At 54.7% G+C, this 17574-nt stretch overlaps 1 protein-coding gene across 2 annotated transcripts in view; it reads left to right on the forward strand.

Moving 5' to 3' along the window:
* LOC105482070 (phosphatidylethanolamine binding protein 4) overlaps positions 1-17160 on the forward strand; it is a 226386-nt gene extending 209226 nt beyond the window's left edge. For both annotated transcript variants that reach the window (XM_011741945.3, XM_011741944.2), the window contains exons 5-7: positions 3523-3568; positions 5755-5868; positions 16871-17160. In XM_011741945.3, coding sequence (XP_011740247.2) covers positions 3523-3568; positions 5755-5868; positions 16871-17025 — 315 coding nt within the window. In that variant the 3' untranslated portion in view covers positions 17026-17160. The remainder of the gene's footprint in view (positions 1-3522; positions 3569-5754; positions 5869-16870) is intronic.
* The last annotated feature ends 414 nt before the right edge of the window (positions 17161-17574 follow it).

Genomic DNA, 17574 nt, shown 5'->3' on the forward strand with positions numbered 1-17574 from the left:
CCCTGAGCAGTGCTCAAAACTACAGGTTTCTCCCTCTTACCTCCTGAAACTTCCTTGAATCTCATCCATCCCTAAAGAGTTTCAGCTTTCTAGTGTGATCACAGGCTAGAAGTGACATTCTAATCAATATATTTGTTTTGAGACAGGGTCTCACTCTGTCATCCAGGCTGAAGTGCAGTGGCACCACCTTGGCTCGGGATCAGCTCCCTGGGCCCAGGTGATCCTCCCAGCTTTGTCCCCTAAGTAGCTGAGACTACAGGTATAGACCATCATGCCCAGATAATTTTTGCATTTTTTTGTAGAGATGAGGTTTTGCTATGTTGCCTAAGCTGGTCTCAAAATCCTTGGCTCAAGCAATCCGCCCAACTCAGCCTCCCAAAGTGCTGGGATTACAGGTGTGAGCCATTGCACTTGGCCATCATGAAGATATTTTAGAAGAGCTAAAGTCAGGTGGCAGGGTCCCCATTTTCACCACAGCCCCAGCCCTCCTGATAATATCTCCGTATTTTAATCATGGTCTTTGGAAAATGATGCCTCCCATAGAAATACTGGGATTGTCATGATGTCACAGAAAGAGTGCAGGATGGCACTGAGGTCAAAAGGCATGAGACCTTGAGTCAGCTGATTTTGAAGGGCCTAAGGTCCAAGGTCTCATTCTCCTTGAACATTCTGGGGTTTTCCCTCTCTGGAGCCCAACTCTCTCACCTTTTAGAATTTAGTTTCCTAAGGCCCCTACCAGGTGTTGATTCCATGGTAGAAATTGTAGCCCCTCCAGGACTGACCAATGAGGGAAGGTTTATGGCCAAAGGGAACTTAGGCAATTCTTAGGACAATCCAAGTAAATCACAGCTTCTGACCCCACACCATGTGGGGGCCCTTCTGCCACCAGGTCCTCCCCTGTTCTTTCTGCCAGTGAGGACCAGCACCTGTCTGTGGGATCAGCTCCGGGGGGGGACCTGAACAGTCCATTTGCCATCAGTGCCCCAGTCAAGCACTGGGTCTGCTGAGTGACTAGGAAGGGCCAGTGGCTTGCCTCAGCAAACCCAACATAAGGATTTGCAGAGTCTTTGCCTATGCTGGCCCCGGTTGATAAGGAAAGCTCCCCAGAGTGAAAGGATGAAGAAAGGGAGCCTTCCCACCCCATCAAGGCGCCAGATCAGCCTTTCCACCCGCTGCGGCCCTGCACAAACCAGCTCCCTGATCTGACCGGCCCCAGCCCCCACCCTTACCCGCTCCCTGGCCTCACTCTGAGTGGAACCCAAGCCTGGGGGGAATTGAAAAGAAACAGCCAGCTTAGGTTGCTGTTGTTTTGTTTAAACAAACCGCTGGCTGGACTGACTTGGAAAGGAATAAGGGGAGGATGAGGAGCTCAGGGCAGACCAGGCTGGGCGGGTCTTCCCTGAGCTCAGCCCCAGAACTCTCCATCTTGCTAGGGTGGCAGAAGAGCTCTGCAGGGAGAGTGGCTGCTGGGCATCTGTCAAGGCCTTCCCTCCTCTCCTGGAAGAGATGGGCATCAAGGAGACAGGTTTCCATTCTCCAATCCCTTATCCTTGTGGGTCGCAGCCCTATGGCCACACGTGGGCCTGGATAATGCCAGCCCTGGATAATGCCAGGCCCAAAATGTGGGGAGTTGGGGGACTACACTGAAAGGGGAGTGAGACAGAGCTGGAGTGTGCATCACCGTATGGGTGGGACCTGACGTTGAAGGCTGCCCAGATTCTCCTGAGCAGAAGAGAACAGGATCACGGAGAGTGGAAGGAAGTTAAAGGAAAGAGATCTCGGCTGAGCATGGTGGCTCATGCCTGTAATCCCAGCACTTTGGGAGCCTGAGGCGGGTGGATCACCGGAGATCAGGAGTTCGAAACCAGCCTGACCAATATAGTGAAACCCCATGTCTACTAAAAATACAAAAATTAGCCAGGCATGGTGGCGGGCCCCTATAATCCCAGCTACTCAGGAAGTTGAGGCAGAAGAATCGCTTGAACCCGGGAGGTGGAGGTTGCAGTGAGCCAAGATCACACCACTGCATTCCAGCCTGGATGACAGAGCGAGACTCCAAGAAGAAAGAAAGAAAAGGAAGGAAGGGAGGGAGGGAGGGAGGGAGGGAGGGAGGAAGGAAGGAAGGAAGGAAGGAAGGAAGGAAGGAAGGAAGGAAGGAAGGAAGGAAGGAAGGAAGGAAGGGGATCTCACCTGCATCAGGTGAAGAAGACGAAGTACAAGGGGCTCATGGGGGAAGGGTCTATCTTTCCACAGTCTCCTGCTTCTTCTTCCAACCAAATGAGACCTAGGTCTATAGGAACCAGCCTTGGAAGAGGGATATCTGACCAAGAGGCCCAAAGTGAGGACAGTAATAGAGAAGCTGCAGTTCAAAGGGGAGGAGATCTGGTGGGTTCTGGACTGGGCAAGTAGGACTTTAGTTCTATAAAAGGTAAACCACAAGCTAGGGGATTGGATCTCACCTACCCCTGCCCCCACCTCAAGCAGGGCCTTCCACCTCTCCCCCATCCTCCCAGCATCCCATGAGCCCCTCTTCTAAGCTTGGTGAAAAGGTAGCCAGGGCACAGTTAGGTGTCGGCAGACTCAATTAAGAGTCATGCTAATCACCTTCATTAAGGCTATAAAACCCCACACCTAGGGGCCTCGGGGCTCCCTGGCATGGCCTGGGGCCCCTGAGCCATGGCTCAGAACCAGGGGCCCGGCTCCAGTCTCTTTCATCTGAGCATCTCCTGGTCCTGCACAAACAGTAATTAGCACCCACCCCCGGGGTCACCTCATTATCCCACAGACACTGCGTGGAGGGGAGGAGGGAGGGAAAGAGAGGAGGGAAACTGAGGCTGTCCCAGTGGCCAAAGAAACTGCCCCAGAGTTGTGGGCTAAGTTAACTGAGGGTGGGGAGAAGCTACCACAGAATCAGGCAGTGTAGCCTCCTCCTGCCTTCCCTTCCCCCACTGGTTGCTCAGAGCCCATTGCTTAATATTCTAAAGCTTCCAAAGGGAGCAGAATCCTCCCTCCAGAGAAGATGGGCTCCTTAGCAAGATCCAGAGAACTGCAGATCTAAGCGCCTCCCTTAGATCTGACCAGACCCCGCAGGTGATGTCAAGCGCCCAGTTTCAGGCACCGATGGGGATCATGGAACAGCTCTTTGGGAAGTGTCCTACAGGGCTTCTCTAGAGGCAAGGTGTCCATTTGCCACCCTCAGCAACATCTGTGTCTGTCCTCTCTCCCTGGATCCCCTGAGGTACCCATTCCAAAACCCCACTCACTGCCCTGTCTCCCAAAAGCAGCCATACATCCTCCTCCTCTCTCATCTTCCTCCTCTCCCATCCTCCTTCCTCTCCCATCTTCCTTCCTCTCCCATCCTCCTTCCTCTCCCATCCTCCTTCCTCTCCCATCATCCTTCCTCTCCCATCTTCCTTCCTCTCCCATCCGCCTCCTGCAGAGAAAGAAGCAATCCCACAGAGCCCACGTGGCCTGAAGTGTGCCCAAGGCGTAACCTACAGCCCTGCTTGTCTCTTCTTTCAGGGTGCCGACCTGAAGAAAGGGAAGATTCAGGGCCAGGAGTTATCAGGTGAGTAAGACATAGGGACCCCTTCCCCCAGCCAGGGCATCAGTAACGATCACAGAACCTCATGGTGCTGCTTTGTCGTGTGCTAGCGCCAGCCTGAGAGTTTTCTCGGATGCCCTGATTTCATCTCCACAACTGCCTTTTATGGTCACTGCCATCAGTGTCCCCATTTTAAAGAGGATAACACTGAGGCACAGACCATCCTGTGCCATGTGAACAGCTAGTAAGGAATGCAGCCAGCGTCACAGTGCAGGGGGCCATCTGACTGGAGGCTGCTTGCAACACCTGTCCACCCCCATCCTCCTCCCAGCTCCCCTCTCTCAGATCCCTGCCCCAGGATGGTGCCCCAACCTACCTTGAAAGGGATGCTCAGGTAGTGGGCTGGCCTCTGGCACAGGACTGGGCACCAAACTTAGCCTTGCAGTTCCATGAAGCAGCATGGGCTTCGGCACCAATCAGGCCTGGATTCAAATCCCAGCACCACCACTCACTGCTGGCCTGGCTTCACCTCTCAAGCCTCCAGGAAATGGGAAGATGGAGGAGATGTCATAAGTGAAGGCCTACAGCCCAGGGCCTGGCCCGGAGAAGTAGTCTAGCATGTGTGAACCCTTTCCCCTCCTCCTCATGCCTCAATTCTCTGCCTTTGGAGGTTTTGAATGGGGAATTCTTGAGGAAAGCCCTAGTGAGAGGCCTTAGTCTGTATCTCCCTTGAGGATAAATTCTCCATTGCGCAGATCCAGTGAGTTCTCACTTCAGACTTGTCCGCACAGAACCAAAGTCACCAGTTTTGGGCAGCGTCGAGTGTGCCCACGGTGGAGTGCACTCCACAGCCCACATACCCACCCACCTCGCCCACACTGACTTGCGCACGAGGAGACTCCCTGGCACCCACCTGTGCTCAGACGACTTCCTCAGCACTGGTGGTGTTTAGGAAAAATGCTCCTTTACCTGCATTTACACACACACTAACAGGGCCTCCAAAACAGCCTCAGGGTGTTTGCACACTGGCTTTTCGTGTGCACACACCCGCCCCAAGTGGAGATCTCCAACCACACACACTCACATGGCTCCAAGCACATCCAGCTCTGCTCTCACTCTGAGTGCGCACGCGTGCGCACACACACACACACACACACACACACACACACATCTGATCTGCGATCCAAAAATGCAGGGAAAGATGAATCGTCAGGAATTCCCCGGCTGTTGGCATGCTGGAAGCCACCAGTGGCCGGAAGTGCACAGTGAGGGACGCTTCCAATGCTCCAAGCAGCAAGTCGTGCTTTTGTTTAATGATCGGGAGAGAAAAGAAGGGGAGATGGCCATAAAGGACCAATACTCCCTCCCACCAACATCCTCATTGCAAATGCTTCTTTCCCACCCACCCAGGAAGATTCTTGGCTCCAGCCTGGCTCTCCTCCATGGAAAGGAAGATGGAGAGAGGGAAGGGGAGTGGGAAGGGCTGAAGTATGCTGGGAAAGAGGCCCACCTTGAAAGACCCAGGCCAGGCCAGTAAGATCTTGTCTCTCTGCATGGACTTGGGAGAAGAATGAGGGATGTCCCCACCCCACTTCCCCCCCTCCAAAAAAAAGCACAGCCTCCTGGAGGAAGAGGGAAGGAGTGGGAGAGGGGCCTTCTCCCCGGTGCCTCAAGCGCCCAGCTCCTACAGCTCCCATGATCAAACCTTTGAACCCAGTCCCACCCACCCTTGTAACCACTTCCAGATCCTCCAGACGCAGCCAAGAAATTGGCTTCTTTGGGGATTGAGTTCATAAGCAAATGCCGAAAAAATAAATAAAAATCCTCTGCCAAACACACTCGCAGAGGAAGATGGGCTTCTCTTGAGGCAGGAAATCCATCAGGATAGACTAAAGCAAAAACAGGACAATGCCAACACCCACCGGCCCATAAAGGCCTGGGAGCCACGCCAGCACCCGAGGCCTTCAAGCCAGCTCAGGGTGTTTCCTCTCGGACCACCTCCTCCCCAACTCTCACCCCCACCAAAATATGTTCTTCTTAAATGAAGATACTGAAGCTGAGATCCCACCAAATACAAATCCTAATGGTTTGCACGGGTGAGTCCCGATCTGGGGCCCCAGGGAGGTCAGCAGGACCATGGGAAGACAGAGAGCTCTGCCCTGGATAATATGGGATGGTGATGCCCACCTCTCTCCTTCTTCTACCTGTAGCCTACCAGGCTCCCTCCCCACCAGCACACAGTGGCTTCCATCGCTACCAGTTCTTTGTCTATCTTCAGGAAGGAAAAGTCATCTCTCTCCTTCCCAAGGAAAACAAAACTCGAGGTAAGACCTTCCCATCCTTCCATCCACCTCCAGGGTGAATTCTGGGGTGGAACCAATGCTTCATACATTTATGGGGAAATTAGGGCCTTGACCCCCACTCATGAGCCTTGGAGACTGGTGTCAAAGGCTGGTGTTTCTTGGGAGCAAACTGGAAGGAGTTCCTTAAAGATGTTGGCATCAGATGTGGTCTCCCTTGAGAAGTAAGTCCCACAGACTAATGTGGAGGCTCCAGCTGGGTGGGTTGCTATATAAGGCAGGGTCTCAAAGTGGGTGACTGGAGCCAGGGAGAAAAGTGCCCCGAAACTTTGCATGGCATGTGCAGACAGCTGCCCCTGAACTTTGGCAAGTCACTGTGCTCTGTAATTGAGTCTGATCTGGGCAAGAGGACACTGGAATGCCACCCTGCCGGTCTATCCTCACGGGTTGCTAATTACTGGGTCGGCTGTGCCATCTCAGTGATGAGGTGAAGATGTCCCCCACCATCCCCCCTCCACTAGCTTCTCTGAGCAGCCCTCCTTGGCTTCTGGAGCAAACCAACTCCCTATAGCCTCCTCATGGCGAACCCTGCCTTCTTGGCCTCGGTCCTCCCGCCACCAGGACCAGGGAGCAGGATCGGTGGCCACTTGGCCACTGCAACATGCCACAAGTGACTCACCTGACCCAGTGTGAGCCATGCCCCCGACTCCCCCTCCCACCATCTGAGCCTTAGATTTCTCTTCCAGAAAATGGGAAATAAAGCCACCCCTGCACTCTATCACCTCCCCAGTTTTAGGGAGGGGGAGGCAATAGAGACTGCACAAATGCCATCTGAGAGTGCAAGGAGCACGTCCCCCAGGCTGGCAGGAAGGCAAGTGGGAGGGTGGGTGTCATCAGCCATTGCCTCTCACCCAGTGACCTTGACCAAACATCCACCCACTGGGAAGCCAGCACAGGTATTGCTACAGCTGCAATGCCGGAGGCCCCAGAGGAGAGGAACGTGGAGCCCAGAAAGGCACAGGTTGAGCGACCGGGCCCTTCAGATGTGCCGAGCAGGGCCCACCAATCACAGAGGGCTCCAGGCCACCCTGGGAGTGGAGCTGGTGCAAACTTTCCACCGGTGAACCTTCCCCAGGTGCCCTCAGCACCTTGCCAATCCATGAATCTGTTTAAACAGCTTTGCCAAAGACACACTTTTAAGTTTAGATGCAGAGAGAAGGAAACACAATTATGTATCTTGCCCAGACCAAGAAAAACTGTCTCCAGCACCCTGGCTACCAGTCTCACCAAAGATGTCAGGACCTCAGCCTATGACATTCCCCCACCCATGGGGTTCTCATAAAATGAGGCAGTGCCTCTGAGCCCCACCATGAGACTCCGGGGTTACCATGCCTATGCCCAGGGCAGGAGCCTCTCGCGGGGTAAGTGCCTTCTGAAGGCAGGATGGAGGCAAGGATAGAGCATCAGGAGATGCCATGAGGAGGGACAGACAAGGGAATAAGAGAGCTGCATACACCAAAGATGCTTCCCTACTCTGTGTGCTGGGGCTCCCGAGGCTCGACGGCAGCCTGTCCTCCAGAAACCACAGTGGCCTGAGGTACCAGCAAAGGCCTGACCCACCCCTCCCAGGATGTTGGTGACCAGGCAAGGAAGCCAAAACACACTGGGCCTGAAACCCATTGTTTGGTCTTGTGTACTTCCCCACCCCACCCCTTGACCCACCTTTCGTCCATGGGGAACTTAGAAACTGGACTTGCATCTGGACAGGGTTTAAAATGGCCCTCCCAGATGAAAGCCCCAGCCAAGGTCCCAGTCTTGCCATATGATGCCTTCCATGTGCCCAGCACTGTGCTGGGAACTTCAGAGAAAATACAATCAAGGGCACCAGGAATTTTCCCTGCCCTCAAGCAGCTTACAGTCTGCTTTGGAAATAATTAAATAACAATGCAGAGCAGGTTGTAATTAAACACTTAATTGTGTGATTCTAACTGTAAGGACAATTGGAAGTCTGTGGACTCAGGGATAGATCTCTTCCCTTCCTACCATGCCCTTCCCTCCAGAACACTGTGCCCTCTCCAGCCAGAGAGGATATAAAGGTGTTTTATTGTAGAATGAGGCAATCTGGACTCCCCTCTCTAGTTAGTGATTTCATTTTGAGGCCAATGAATGAACCTTGCTGGGCCTCGGTTTCCTCATCTAGAAAATGAGGGGTTGGCTCCAGATGATCTACAAATTTCTCTGGCCCTGAGGCCATGGGGAGGAGGTTGGAGCAGGGCTGGGCCCTAGAGAAGGAGGAGAGCTGAATCCTTGAGTGAAGGAAGAGGGAGCTCTGGGTTGGAGAAACCGTGTGTGTGTGTATGTGTGTGTGTGTGTGTGTGTGTGTGTGTATTTTTTTTTTAAGTGAGAAAATGGAGGGGAAGGGGGAAAACAAGGTTCTCAAAAGTCTGGCAGAGGAGTGGCTTTTGCGGGTCGACTCTGGGAAGTCATTCAAGATTATTTACTGGAGAAGCGATACTCAGAAGTCACTCTTTGGAGATGACGAACCTGGAAGGACAGGCAGAACTGACCAGAATGAGAGGACAGGACACCACCAGAGGGGTCAAGACATGAGACAGTGAGGTGTGGATGAACCCAGGGGTGATTGCAAAAGCAGAAACCCCGGGTCCTTGCACAGTGTTGAAACACTCAGGGTCTGGTGCTCTCTGAAACACCTGGACAGTGCCTGGGGACTTATGGAGCCCAGGGCTGGACCAGTGCTTGGGAGGCCAGAGCATGGGGCCCCTGCCAATGAACAGAGGCCCCAGGACTTGCCTTGATCTAGATTTCTCTCCATGGGAGAGAATCCGTGGAGGAAGTGGGATGCCAGGGATTGGGCGGGGCGGCAGACGGGGGAGCAGTGTGGTGTAACCAGCTGCTTGTGTCCCCCGGGTGAACAGGCAGGAAAAGCTTCTAGAGACTCGAGGGGAAAGATCAGCCTACAGGAACCGGGTAGAGGGGCGTCTATGGCAGATGGGCCCCTGAACCCCATCCTATTCAGGCCTCTTCCCTCCCTGGATCTTATGGGTGAATGACAGGCTTAGGGTGAAGAAGGGGGCTTGAGATGATTCTAGTAGAGCCTGTCATGACTATGTAAAGGGGTGTGGGGATGGCATTGTTCAGACCCAAGGAGGTGAAACCCTTCCCAGAATTCCTTTTTTTTTTTTTTTACTGTGACCCCATGACAATGTACAGGTGGTCAGCAAATGAGATCTTGACATCCCGACTCTGATTGTTTGATGTTGGCCGGGTGACCTCCCCTCCCTGGGTCTTGATTTTGACCTCATCAAGATAAGGGGTTAGACTAGTTGATCTGCAACTGAATGACCTGAAATTGATTTGCCCCCAGCTTCCTGGGCTGTCCTCACTTCTCTGTTCTGCCAAATAAATGCAGGGACCAGCTGATGAGGCTCGACTCTCCCGGCCAACCCTGACATTTCCTAGTAGAGGTCTTCCATCAGACCCCAGGAGGCCAGGAGCACAGCAAGGGCCCTGGAGGGGCTTAGAGCTACCCTGCTTCTAGCTGATGAAACCTTGCCCTGCCACCCCACTCCTCCTACCTTTGCCCTGCCCTGCCACCCCACTCCTCCTACCTTTGCACAGCTCCTTCCTCTCTGGCCACTTTTGAACCACGCTTGGCGTAACTCAGTAATGCCTTCTGCATTCGCTCAGCTGATGCCAGACGCCTAGTGTGTGCTTGGCGCTGTTTTGGGTGCTGTAAGAAGTCACCACGTGATGGTGTCCCTGCTCTCATGCATGTGTGGAGTCACCCTGGTGGAGCTCTGTGGATAGGCGGTGCTCACTGAGAGAGTTAGGGAAGATATTCAAACAGTGTAAGCATAACTGGTCCCCAGTGCGGGAGGAGCAGAGACCTCTGAACTCTAAACAGCCTTAACTGGTGCCTCTGACAAGGGCTGGCTGGCCAGCATCACAGGACAGCTGTGCGACGCATGTCCCAAAGGCCACACTTTACCTTTCCAGATTTGCAGTCACCATTATCTCAGGCCTGTGACATGCTAGGCTTTCTCCCTCTGATTCTAAGTGAACACCCCTCTGAGGCGGACATCTTCCCTTCCAGGCAGATTTCATTTGCACCTTGTACCATTGCCCTTGCATGCAGCACACTGCCAGAACATCCCTGAACTACTTCTTTGCTCACATCTGCCGGCCCACCACTGCCCATCTGGGCACCTCATTCTCCCCTTCCCAGACCCGCAATGCCTTGCCCACCTTCCAAGCACCAGTATCCCCTACTGGCCCTCCATCACGCCCTCTGGAACAACCCCACAGAGCTGATCCGCTCAGCCAGGCTTCCTCCCGCCTGCTGTTGGCATCTCTAGTCTCTATCGTCTTCTCCACTCGCACAGCATTTGTCGTGCCTCCCCAGACATCTGCTTTGATCTCTTCTGTATTCCTAAATCACTTGCCACTCGTGGCGGCCCCCACTTCCACTATGAGACTACCAGTTCCTTAAGAGAAGTGCTCACCTCTGCCTTCTTTCCCTTCTCCCACCTGTCCCTGTGCCCAGCCCACTGTGGGCTTTCAGTCAATGAGTGTGTCTGTGTGTGGGACACACCCACATATGCACATCCACAAGCCATTCACACACATGGATCTGCACGTTCTCACACCCCCACATTCACAAACACACATCAGCTTCCCTCAGCACCTGAGAAGGCAGCCACCTCTGTGAGGCCCATGCCCACAAGTGACAGTCTCTGCATTGATCCATGTCCTCCCTGTCCCGCCTCTCCACCAGCCTCCCTGCCCCTCCCTGGTGTTCCCCTTGCCAACCATGTCAAGGGGACAGGACAGTGGCCATCACCCCTACCCCGGGGCAAATGAGGAAAGCAAAGCCTGAAACAGTGAGTGGCATGACTTACCAAGGGCATCCACAGTTAAGAGCCGTTTGACTTTCTTCTGACTTCCAGGGAAGGGCTGTTTGCACCTGCCACCGTCTTGCCTACATCCCTGTTCTCCTGACCCAGACCACCAGACTTCTGAGCCCCATTGGGGATACAGACAGAGTGCAGTTGCATCCTGCTGTCCCGGGCCTCCTTGGCCAGCAGCAGCTGCCCAGAATGGTCCATGCACATTCCCCTTCCCTGGCTGTGGCTGAGCCTCAGACTCCTGGGGAGCTATGGTCTGTGCCACACCACACCTCAGTCACCTCACCCAGAGGTGTCACAAGCCAGTCTCACACTCCTCTTGCAAGCGAGCAGGGGAAATCCCCTCTCTGCCCCATGAGAGGACATGCCACAGCTTGCTCCAGAAGCCACTCCAAGGCCAAGTGCCCAGGATGGTGTCAACGTGCTGGAAACTAATAGGCAAGAGAGGCTCTGGTCACCACCTCCAGAGCAGCCTCAGGGCCTTCAGAGGGGAAACTTGTTCACTGCAAAATGGAAGTCCTGGACCAGGCAGCCATAAACCGCTCCCTAGCACCACAGGCACCCAAATTCAGCAGCTCAGAGGTGGAGCCACCCACCCACAGGGGTCAGAGAGGAAAGACAGGCAGGGACTTGCCACACAGGGGGTTGAAGTCTTGCTTGTGGCATCTGAAGGCATGCAGGCCTCGGTGGGTGAGAAAGAAGGGGAATCTTGGGGCCAAGGGCAGCAGAGCCCCACGCAGCTTCAAGGGTAGGCGGTGTTGCCGCAGAGGGATGAGGCTGGGAGGAAATCCGCCAGCCTGGTAGCAGAACACAGCAGCTCGTGGTGTCAGGAAGCATGGAGGGAAGAGGTCTGAGAGGAAAGGAGGCCCTGCCTGGAGAGCAGCCCCCGCCCTCAGACTGCCCCCCACCAGCACACACACAGACACAAACACACTCAGCCCACCCCCGTGACCTCCCATGGTGGTTCACCTGGCCCAGCCCCAGCATCCCCCAGGGGCCCAGCCCCTGATCACTGTGTGGGCTTGTGGCAGGAGGCGCTCTTCCTCCAAAGGGCCCCACCCACTTCGCCAAGCGTGTAGAACTGGGGGCCTGGCAGCCGCCCAGCTGGGGCCATCCCGGGCAACACTCAGAAAGGCACCCAGGCTGGGAACCACCTGAAATCTCCATGAGCCCCAGGTGGACCTCCTCAAGAAGCAAGTCCCAGTCCAGCCAAACATCAGCCGTCCCGAGCAATATTGAACACATCAAGAAGAAACCACAGATAAGCCCCCAAATTCTACCCAAAATGCCAGCCAACTGTCACCACTACCAAATATTGGAATTTATCACTGGGAGCTAAACTGGCAGCTTGGAGTCTCCCATCACATTTCGTGCCCCACCCTCAGCTGCAGAAGGGCGGAGGAGGCCTAGGAGATGCACTGGCTGGATAATTAGAACCAGCTTCTACTCTTCAGCCCTCCTGGGTCCTCTCTCCAAAGGAGATGTGGGTCCCCTCACCACCCCAAAACTCCCCTGGCATCCCCACCCTCTCACTCCTGCCAAAGTCACAGTGCCCCCCACTACCCCAAAGCCTCTCGAGCCCGCAGGATCAGCCACTCAGCAAATCTCCAGGAGTAATTGGATGTGATGGAACGAGGGCTTTTCAGGTCCTGAGTAGAAGTCTCCGGATGTCATTTAATGGCACAAAAAATAAAAGGCTCAGGCCTCCCGCCTACCACCGCCAGGACATCATTAATCTTGGCAGAAAGGTATCAGCGCTTCTATCAATGTGGCCGGTCCCGTGACGAGCCAGACAAATTACAGACCTGAGCCGGGCTCTCTGTGGGGTGGTTATTAGGCTGGAGTTGAGTTTTTGTTTTTTTCTTCAGGGCCACCATCCCCCAACAAGAAGCAGTGGTGCCCTTGCCTAAGGGGAGAGGCAGCGAGGCCAGAAAAGAGGGTGACCACCTTGGGTAGATACAGATCACCAGCTGAAGGAACAGGGCTGTTCGGAGCCAGAGCCAGTGGCCCCTGTCCTTACAGAGACTGCCCTGGGACAGGATGCTGCCGCAGCTCCAACCTCAGGGGCTCAGCAACCCACTCCCTATTCTCCAGTCCACCCGAACAGGGGCCCATGGGAGAATGGAGCTGGGGTGAGGAGCTTCCCTACTTCCCAGGCTAAGAGGGAAATACATCAGGACAGAAATACTGAGGACCAAGTGACCAGTCAGGTGGGAAACGTCCCTTGGCTACAGCAGGGTCACCCAGGAAGTGCTGTCCTCAGCTGTTGGGAAGTCTTAAGAGTGGGCCTGGCTGGGCTCGGTGGCTCACACCTGTAATCTTAGCACTTTGGGAGGCCCAGGCAGGAGGATCACTTGGGCCAGGAGTTTGAGATCAGCCTGGGCAACATAAAGAGACCCTGTCTCTACAAACAATTTTTTTTAATTAGCCGGGTGTGGTAGCACACAACTGTGGTTCCAGCTACTCAGGAGGCTGAGGCAAGAGGATCACCTGAGCCTGGGAGGTCAAGGCTGTAATGACCAGTGATAGTGCCACTGTACCCCAGCCTAGAGAATGGGCCTGCTGAAGGGAAGCCAGGGGTGTCACTGGGGGTGGGGAACTTGTCTGCTAGGGGCCCAGACTACAAAGTTCTACTGCTGGCCAAGGCCACCCTTTGAAGGACCAGACTGTGATTAGTTTAGTATTACTTGTATTATATTAAAAACTCGCCGAGGGCAGGAGGTGAAACAAAGCGGCTCCGCTGACCCCATGCCTGGCAGAGGACGAGGGTGATGGCTGCCAGTGTTAAAGGGGCTCTGGGGTCTGACCTCATCTAAGAGTTTGCACTTCTGGCAGGGGAGCAGACCCCTCATTCTTCCAAGTCCTGCAAGGGGGCCAGGGTCAGCTGGACTTGGTGGAGCACCTCTCAGTTTCTCGGATGCCTGCTTAACCCTAACTGGCCCAATGGAGCCGTCCAGATGCACGTAACAAACCACTCCCAAATGGTGGAAAGCCAGGTCCACAGATCTGGGAAGCTTGGGGTGGAGAGAGTGACTGTCAAGACCTGCCCCAGGGCATTCCTGCCATCATCACAGTCCCTGGGACTAAAGCTCTGAGGAGGAGACCCTTCCCCAGCTGCTGAAGACAGGGGACATCTTTCCCCCCTAGAGCCTGCTAGGAGGCCAGGCACAGAGTGGTGGCCCAGAAACCCCCCAGTGGCTTTAGATAAGGTTATCAGACTCTCCCCTTGGCCCCCATCTGGAACAACGCTGAAATCTAACATCTCTCATCACTAACATCTTTCCTATCAGCACTGACCAGTAAGTGAGCGTTCCAGGGCCGCTGCATCTGGCTATGCAGGATGAGAACAGTACCCCCTACGGTTGTGCAGGGATCAACCTGTACATCATATGCGGCAGCCCTGTCCTGAGACACCCAGGCCTCTGTGTCCCAGTCACAGGGCAGGTGGCTCATGAGACAGGCATCAGACAGCTTCCTCCTCCTTTCTCCCTTTAGCCAAGGCCTCCCACCACAGAGGCCTCTGAAGTGCCCGCACTGCCCCGCCCTCATCTCAGGAAGAGCCTGGCCTGGGTGCGTCCAGGGTACAGTGGAGTGGCCCAAGCACAGACAGCAGCGCTGCCCTCTTCCTGCCTGGCCGCGGACTCTCTGCCTCTCAGGGACAGCAGTGCCATACAGGAAGGGGCTTTCCTCTGAGCGGTGACCACAGAAGCCGCAGTCTCCTAGCTCTCCAGCTCTCCCCACACACCCCAAGGGCCTGACTCACCCCCTCTGCCTTCTAGAACTTGTCCTCTGTGGCAGGAAACAGGGGGTGTAAGGAGTTGCGGCTGAGCCAGGAAAGGAGGCAGCAAGAGGCTAGCCGGCACGGGGACTGGGTTTCAGGAGCTGGCCGGGGAGCCCGAGAACCACAGGGCTGTCGACTTGGGACTGGAAAGGAACCACGAGGTCCCCAGGGCACTGAAGGCTCAGAGGCTTCCGAATTATCGAAGGGAGCCAGCTCTCACTCTGGACGCAGGGGATTTCTTCCCCACAGCTTGCCCTGGCCTCGTGATGGGTTTCAATTCCCTTCCTGCCATGCGGGTTCCTTCCTGCCCTACGGTGGGGAAGGCCCCCTTGTCCCTGTTCCTGTCACACACCAATTCACCCATAAGCCCTTATTACCCTGGCATGCACACACACCAGCATACACACATATACACACATGCACCTACACATACACATGTGTGTGCACACACTCGTTCCCAGGGTCATAATACCATAATTCCTTTCATTCCAGCCAGCTGGGCTCCTGGGGTGCAGAGGCTCAGGCACAGCCCCTCTGAAAGAACACTCAGGTAACACTGAGACTCCTAGGAGAACCCGACTGCAGTCAGTACACCTCCAGCGGGAGAGGCTTTCTCAGCACCTTGGGCACACTTTCTGCAAAAGAACTCCTGGAACCCCTTGTTTTCCAGTCCCCCTGGGCCCCATCTGAGCATGCAGTCACTGAGTCGGATAGGATTTGAGGGAATCTGCAAAGGCCTTTCCCCTATCCCTGCCCCTGCGAAGCTTCCTTGCCAGTACCCCCACTTTGTGCCTCAGTCATCCCATCTGTGAACTGGGAATGGGAACAGTCCTCCCTTTTTAGGATTGGTGTGAGGATTAAGCGAATTATGTGTCAAGCTCTTAGAGTAGTACCAACACATAGGAAGCACAGAAATTGGGGTGTTACTGCTTTTATTATTTGCATTATTGTTATTGTTATTTTGGGTTTTGGATTAAAAATTATCCTCTCCTTGAGAACATCTTTGAAATGTCAGCAGCCTCTGGGAGGCAGGAACGCTTCGATGGGCTTGCTATCTTAATTGCTATGAAAAGGGTGGTGGGTGCTGACCAAGGAGACAGGTAGGTGAGAGGGTGGGTGGCCCGTGAGTCTCAGGTGAGGCTCTGAGAGCTGCCAGCCCCTTGCCCTCTTCTGCCTGGGTATAAGAGCTGACTGGTCTCCATTAATCCATTGTATATCGGCCACTGCCTAGCTCTGCTCCAGACAGGGTCTTCGCCAGGCACTCTCTCTCCACCCTGGGAGGTTGCTGCATTTAGCAGAAAACAACAACAAAAAAAAGTAGGATGCCCAGTAAAATTTGAATTCCAGATAAACAACGAAAAAAAATAATTCGTGTTAAGTATGCTCCATGCAGAATGTGGGACACGCTCACACCAACAAACGATTTGCTATTTATCTGAGATTCAAATTGAACTACTTCCTGCCTTTTCCTGGCAAGCATCTGCCCAGGGTGCCTGACACCCAGGGTTTGGCAAACAAGAACGTGGGAATATGCCTCTGACCACCTCCCTCAGCCTCACTCCATGCCCCGGGCTGTGCCCTCCTCGCCCTGCCACGAGGCCTGTTCACACTCGCCCCAGAAGATGCACCTCCCTGTACACACTTGTGTTTTCTCGCCCTGAGGAGGAACCCCTCCGACCTGGCCACTGTCTGGGCTTCTGCAGGCCCAGCTCTCCCGCCAGGGTCCGGGGGCTGCCCCTCCACCTCTGCCACAGGGAAGGCACCCTGGTGCACGCCCTGTCCTAGGACAGAGAGGAGGAGGTTGGTGGGGTTTAGTGGAGAAGATTGAAAGAAGAGCACTGATACTTCCGCCAATCTCAGCCCCAATCTCAGCCCCAGCAGCAGGGGTGAGCAGGTGTGAAGGAAAGCAGTGGTGAAAGCTCCCATCCTGAGGTCAGGGGAGCCTGCAGGGAGAGGGTGTGAGTGGAGGAAGTGGGCAGCCGACATGATTGGGCTTCCTTTCTGCCCGAGAGTGAGAAGGCAGCTTTGCTAAACAGAGGCGCTGGGGAAGGAGACTCAGGCATCCTTGACTTGGGCTGGGCTCTCAGTCCCCATTGCCTTCTGGAGAGCAGGCAGCTCTGCTGCTGTTCAGAGGCTCTGCTAACATCTGGGGACTGCCTCTGCAGCAGGAGCCAGAAGCTCCCACAGCCACTACGCCCCATGGCCATCACATCACCTGCTGCCTCGGCTCCCCTGAGCCGGCCTCCCTCCCAGGCCCCTGCTAGCTTTCAAGTCCATGGCTCTTTCTCACTGCCTCCCTATGGTCTGTTTGTCCTTCCAGGCTCTTGGAATATGGGCATATTTCTGAACCGCTTCCACCTGGGCGAACCTGAAGCAAGCACCCAGTTCATGACCCAGAACTACCAGGACTCGCCAACCCTCCAGGCTCCCAGAGGAGGGGCCAGCAAGCCCAAGCACAAAACCAGGTGGAGATAGCTGCCTGCTAGATGGCAGGCTTCGCCGTCCAGGCACATGGCCACACTGCCCACCACCGACGATGTGGGTATGGAACCCCCTCTGGATACAGAACCCCTTCTTTTCCAAATTAAAAAAAAACCATCCAGAGCTTAATGCTTTGCTTCCTAACTTGTATTCATTTGAAAAGCAACAAGAGGAAATCGGCCAATATTCAGCACTGGGGACCGAGGCTTTCCTGTAAATGCAAGGGGTTGGGTGGGGAGTGGGGAAAATAGACGGACAGGCAGGATATAGTGATCCCTATGCCCGAACTGTCACTGAGTCGCTGTGGGACCTCAGGGAAACCTCTTACCCTCCCCAAAGTTCTGCTCCCTTGGCTGTGACACGGAAGTAGGAAGAAGCGGGAGAGGGTGGTTGGTTTATCACCATGGGCCTTTCCAGGTCTGACATTCGACAACATTCATTCAGCAACTATTGTTGCATGTGGGATGCACCTGGCCTTCCTCCAGGCACTGGGGATGCATGCCTGCCTCATCCCCATGCATGGGTAGATAGGGCAGACACAGC

This window comes from Macaca nemestrina, chromosome 8, assembly GCF_043159975.1.
Source record: "Macaca nemestrina isolate mMacNem1 chromosome 8, mMacNem.hap1, whole genome shotgun sequence".
In the NCBI taxonomy this organism is placed as follows: Eukaryota; Metazoa; Chordata; class Mammalia; order Primates; family Cercopithecidae; genus Macaca; species Macaca nemestrina.